General features: G+C 36.9%; 1 protein-coding gene across 1 annotated transcript in view; it reads left to right on the top strand.

Moving 5' to 3' along the window:
* Nucleotides 1-235: 235 nt before the first annotated feature.
* The window catches only part of LOC103597630 (cytochrome P450 2C42-like), a 15,242-nt gene continuing 9,026 nt past the window's right edge, over nt 236-6,451 (top strand). Inside the window, exon 1 of the mRNA XM_008581494.1 lies at nt 236-397. Within this exon, the coding sequence (XP_008579716.1) occupies nt 236-397 (162 nt within the window). The remainder of the gene's footprint in view (nt 398-6,451) is intronic.

The following is a 6,451-nucleotide window of genomic DNA, read 5'->3' as shown; positions in this document are numbered from 1 at the left end:
TTCTCCTTTTGCATCAGTTCTTCCTTGTGTCTTATCAGCTAAAGTCCAGAAAGAGATTGAATCTCTAAGTTTAGGAGTACTTCTGTTCATATAATTTATGTGTATAATGCTGTTAGGATACCTTCGTAATGCTTTATGTATCCTTGAATTACTACTACAAAAGTGCCATTTTTGTCCTTTTGCATCAGTTCTTCCTTGTGTCTTATCAGCTAAAGTCCAGAAAGAGATTGAACGTATGGTTGGCAAACACCGGAGTCCCTGCATGCAGGACAGGAGCCACATGCCCTACACAGATGCTGTGGTGCATGAGATCCAGAGATACATTGACCTCGTCCCCACCAACGCACCCCATGCAGTGACCTGTGACATTAAATTCAGAAACTACCTCATCCCCAAGGTAAGCTTGTTTCTCCTGTATTCCAACTCAGTGCTCTTGAAATTTCCAAATTCACAGTGTGGTTCCAGACCTCTACCCACACAATATGAGAGAAGAGCCAATTCATATGCATGGCAGCTTAATGGACTTTATGCTGTTTACAGTTTGGGGTTGTAAAGCATCATAAAAGGTCTTGGTACCTGGTAAGTCTTCCAAATTTGTTCTAGTTGTTTAATAATGTTTTGGCCATTCTTAGGTGTTTACATTTCCAAATAAATGTTAAAATTGTCAGTTTGTTATCAGGGTAACATTAAATCTCTAGATCAATTTGAAAATAATTGACACCACGACATGTTGAATTTTTAAGTTCATAAATGTGATTATGCTTCCAGTTAGGATAGATATGGTTATTATTTTATTCTACTTAACTTGTGGCTGGAATCACTGCAAAAGTGATGGCACACGAATTCCCACAAGGGAGTGCCCCAAACCAGCCCAAGATGGGGCTGGTTGGGATTCCAAAGAAGGAAGCACTAAATGCCAGGGTTATCAGTCCAACGCATTTATTGGAGGAACTTACTTACAGAGTCCTGAAGCATATCCTCACGACAGGCAGCAAGAGAAAAGAGATGTTCTACTCAGGTATGTCAGCAGCAAGGAAGCCAAGAAATGGAGTTTACATGAGGGTTTAAGGAATTTGGCCAACGGGTGGGACCAGTTTCTTTTAGCGGTTTGGGTAACAACCTAGATATTCCTATCAGTACCTGGGAATGTTTAAGGCCCCAGTTTTGTTTCAAGCCTGCTGGCAGGGATCTGCTGCTGGCTGGGCCACAGAGAGTTGAGGTACTCTGTGATTTTAGGTCAGGATACAGAAAGAAAGCAGCAGGAATTGGAGGACCTTACAGTTAAGCTCCCAATTTATTTGAGCTTTCTTTTATTTTCTTAATAATGTGTTTTCCGTGCAGTGGCTTGCAAATCTTTTCTTAGGTTTTTCTGAGATAATATTTTTTGCTATAAATTTAGATAATGCCTTTTCCATTTATTAACTTATATTTAGCAAGCATTGTAAATTTACTAATCATTGCTAGATATTCGTAGATTCATCAGAAATTTCTATGTACATTATCCTGCTATCTGAATTGATATTTGCTTTGTTTCTTATCTACCGCTTCTATTGTCCTTAATTTTTCCTTTCTGCATTATTGCACTGGCTAAGATTTCCAGGGTGATGTTGAATGAAGTTTGTCATAGTGTGCATCCATGTTTCATTTCTGAAACAGAAGCAGGATAGGGGTGGAGGTTTAACATCTGACTATGGATTATTATATTTTAAGTGCATTTTGAGAGATATGCCTTACCAGATTAGGAAAATTTGTCCTCCTGTCTTATTCTAATATGAATTTTTGGTCTGCAAGTGTGTCCAATTTTATTAAATCAATTCCTTGCTTCTGTTGGTATGATTGTACATATTGACCTCACTTTCCTTAATAAATATACATAAGTAGACACATACAGCTCTATTTGATTTGCTTCATATGGTTGAAGACTTCTCTATTTATATTTATAAGAGATTTTGGTCTGTGATTTTTCTTCATCAAGATTTTCTTGTCAGATTTCTGGTACGAAGATAGTACTGACCTCATAATATTAAGAGAGATATGTTCTCTAACATGGTCTCTTTTTATTGCCTTCTCTTCCCCACAGTATTCTGCTTGTGGACACTTAGTTGTATCTTTGAAATGCATAGTAACTTTTGGAGAAATACAGGTATTACATATGAGAAAATTCAGAGTTTCCGATGATGTCTCTTCTTCCAGAATGACTTCATTTCTCTCCTACAGGCATTCATAGTGATGTAACACTTCCTACCCTGGTTCTGAATTGGACATGAGGTGAACACAGTCAAAAATTAACTGCAGGGGCTGGCCAGTTAGCTCAGTTGGTTAGAGCGTGGTGTTATAACACCAAAGACATGGGTTCAGATTCCTGAACCAGCCAGGCACAAAAAACAAAATAAATAATAAATAGAAATTAACTGCAGCTATTAGCTTACCTCTCTCAGGTTCTCCCATCTCTGGAATCTTGAAACTCATTTTTGTCTTTGAAGCTTTACAATGCCTTCTAATGTATGGTTTCTGTGTTTATCCAGATGCTCTATTTGCTATCTATAAGCTTCTCTATACCACTTGAAGCTAAAGCATATTATTACTAAAATTAAAAATTATGTAACCAAGCATTATGTTTTCGTGGGGAAAAAAGTAGTGAAACTGGTAAGGTTGCAGCTACTAATGTCATCCTGTGGATAAGACAGAATTCATGGTTCTACCTAGAGGTAATGGGACTTGCCTTGATAATCACAGATTTGCTACAAGGGTTAAGACTTCATTGCACTCTGTTTTCACCAATGGACACAACTAGGAGAAGACTTTTGTCCTTTAACATTAGAGTCTGAGGTAATATTAATGAAAGTTGTCTTTCTCCCTATTAGTAACTAGATGGGAAACAAGCTGAGGAATCAGGCAGGGATTGCCACTCTCTCACATCCACTGCATCAGCTTTGTGAGCTACTTGAGGGGAGCATTGCACCTGCTGAAGTCACCCACTCACCCCTTTACATGGTGGTTCCTGCAGTGTCTGGTGGCTTTTGAGCCTAGAATACCTTAGCCTCTAGGAAATGACCCTTAACCTCCCTTCTGCATGGGACAGCCCAGTACAGAAACATGCAACACTGCATGACTGAATCTACCCTCTTAGAAATCAGATAAATGATTTCTTCTACCATGGGCTGGAGCCACTGATCTAGGTGGAGATAATGGTCTCAGACAGGAGATGACAAGACTTTTCTCTAACGTGCCAGATAGTGTATTTTAGATATTTTATAACATGGAAATAGCCATAGACAATGTGTAAATAAATGATAATGCTATCTTCCAATTTCCATGGAGCCTGAAATTTAAATTTCACATAATTTTCACAGGTCAGAAATATTATTCCTGTTAGGCATTTTTTCAATTTAAACATTCTGACATTATGGCCTATACAAAAGCAGGTGGCAGGATGGATTTGTGCATGTCATTTGTGAATATTGGGTATAAGACATTTCTGTCCAGTAGAAGTGTGTGCAGTGATGGGAGTTGTATTTGTGCATTTGTGTCCTATCTGAAGAAAATATGACAGCACAAGGTCCCAGATACTTACTTTTATGTTTCTACAAATTTCATTGTTTTAGCTCTCATATTTAGATCAATGATATATTTCAAGTTGATATTTATTTGTTGTATGGAGTAATGGTCATGCTTCATTTTCTTCCTTATGAAATACCAATTTTTTGAGTGACATTTGTTAAAATATGTATACATATACTTTTCTGTTTCAAAGAAACATTTTCATGTATTGCTTGTTTAAAAACATTAAAGGGATTAATTTTAAAACAAAATGATAGGGCTTTTATATGATAAACTTAGAGGATTGGGTTTCTTCCCACCTTTATATTTAAAGACATTTTAAATTTATTTTTTTTATTTTTTTTTATTATTTTTATTTTGTCAATATACAATGTAGTTGTTTATTATGTCCCATCACCGAAACCTCCCTCTCTCCTCCCTCTCCCCTCTCCCACCCAAGTGTGTCCCCTCCATTTGCTTGTTGTAAGACATTTTAAATTTAAACAAAAGTAAAACATATACATACATATGTGTGTGTATATCTACTTTTATATCTACCTAACTACACCTCAGTACTTCAATATGTATGTCCCAAGAACAAGTATTTTGTCCTACATGATAATAATAGCATGAACACTCAGGAGGTATCATTAACAGAGTAAAATTATCCAACATAGAGCTAATACTTAAATTATCCCAATTTTTCCAGAAAATTCTTTAGAGCTTTGTTTTTCTTTTGCAACTCATTATCCACTCAAGGAACAAGCATATAATTTGGTCTTGTCTCTTTAGTCTACTGTCTTCAAGAAGAGTTCCCTTTCCTTTGTTCATTTCCTTTCAGAACCTTAACCTTTATGAAGACTCCAGGCCATTTGTCATTTAAAATATTTCTCAGAAAACCCACTCACTACCTGCCCACAAGGCAGGACCCAGAGTGCCACCCTCCCTTCCCAACCAGGGATGCTCAGGCAGTGAAAAAGACTTTGGGAATCCCACCCACCCTTTCCCACAAGGCTGGTCCCAGCACCTGCCTGACCACCTCAATCAGGGATACAAAGTCAGGGAAAAAACCTTGGGAAGCCCACCTACCACCTGCAAACAAGGCAGGACACAGTGCCATCTGCACACCACAATCAAGGGGCCCAGCACCAGTTCTGAAGATGTAGTCCATCCATAACAGCCACCACCACAGCTTCTACCACTGCAAGGATGGCTAGTCACTACAGTAGCAGCCATGACCACCTTGCAGGTTGCCTGTCCCATATACAACTGCAGTGACACAAGGAGAGTGGTCAACAGAGGAGCCTGGAAAAAGAGCAGAAATAGATATTCTTATTTCAAATAAAATAAACTTTAAACCAAAAACAAGAAAAAGAGACAAAGAAAGCCATTATATAATGATAAAGGGATCTATCTAGCAAGAAGATGTAACAATCATAAATACATATGCACCCAACACCAGAGCATCCAAATACACAAAGCAAACACTATCAGATGTAAAGAAAGAGATAAAAGCCCATACAATAATAGTGGGGTTCCTGAACACCTCTCTCCACTGGAAAGATCATCCGGAAAACATATTGACAGAAAAAGACAGGATTTAAACTACCCTTTTAGAACAATTGGACCTGGTAGATATCTACAGAACACTTCATCTAGCAACTACAGAATATACATTGTTCTCATCAGCACGTGGAACATTCTCCAGGACAGGCCACAAGTTAGGTTACAAATCAAGTCTCAACAGAAATAAATAAGTCAGAATCATCCCAAGCATCTTTTTAGACCATAATGGATTAAAACTAAAAATTAATAACATGTGAAACTCAGGACACTATATGAAGACTTGGAAATTAAACAACAGGCTCCTGAACAACTAATAGGTCCAAAAAGATTTTAAGTGGGAAATCAAAAAATTTACTGAAACCAGGGAAAGTAAAGACACGTCATATCAAGAAATGTGGGATATTGCAAAAGTGATAATATGAAGGAAGTGTATTGCAATTAATGCTCACATCAAAAAAATAGAGAGATTTCAAATAAAAAATCCTAATGCTACAACTCAAAGAACTAGAAAAACAAGAATAATCCAATCCCAAAGTTAGTAGATGGAAAGAAATAAAGATCAGAGTAAAACGAACTGAAATAAAGACCTAAAAAACAATACAAAAGATCAATGAATCAAAAAAATTGTCTTTTTGATAAGATAAACAATATAGAGAAACCATTATCTAGGTTAATAAGAAGGAGGAGGAGGAGGAGGAACAGGAGGAGGAAGATTCAAACAACAAAAACAAGAAATGAAAAAGGAGACACTAAAACCCATACCACAGAAATACAAGGAGACTATTACAAATAACCACACATCAACAAATTTAAAAACCTGGCGGAAACGAAAAAATTACTGGACACATACAAACTACCAACACTGAACCAAAAAGAAACAGAAAATCTGAACAGGCCAATAAGAAGCAACAATTTTGAAGCAGTCATCAGCAGTCACCGAACAAAGCAAAGCACAGGACCTGATGGCTTTACTGCTAAATTCTACCAGACCTTTAAAGAAGAACTAATACCCACTTTACTCAATCTATTCTAAAAATTTGAAACAAAGGCAATTCTCCCAACTCATTCTGAGGCCAGCATCATCTTGATATCAAAACCAGGAAAATATACCACACACACAAAAAAAAAAAAAAAAAAAAAAACCCAAAACCACAAAACTTTACACGCCAATATCTTTGAAGAACATAGACCCAAAAATATTCAACAAAGTACTAGCATTCAGAATACAGCAACACATCAAAACAATTATACACCATGATCAAATGGGATTTGTCAATCACAGGAAAACAGAAATCATTCAACAAATGCAAGTCAATAAATGTGATACACCACATCGACAAAATCC

Source organism: Galeopterus variegatus, unplaced genomic scaffold, assembly GCF_000696425.1.
Source record: "Galeopterus variegatus unplaced genomic scaffold, G_variegatus-3.0.2 Scaffold2368, whole genome shotgun sequence".
Taxonomy (NCBI): domain Eukaryota; kingdom Metazoa; phylum Chordata; class Mammalia; order Dermoptera; family Cynocephalidae; genus Galeopterus; species Galeopterus variegatus.
This window is presented reverse-complemented; position numbering and strand designations above follow the sequence as displayed.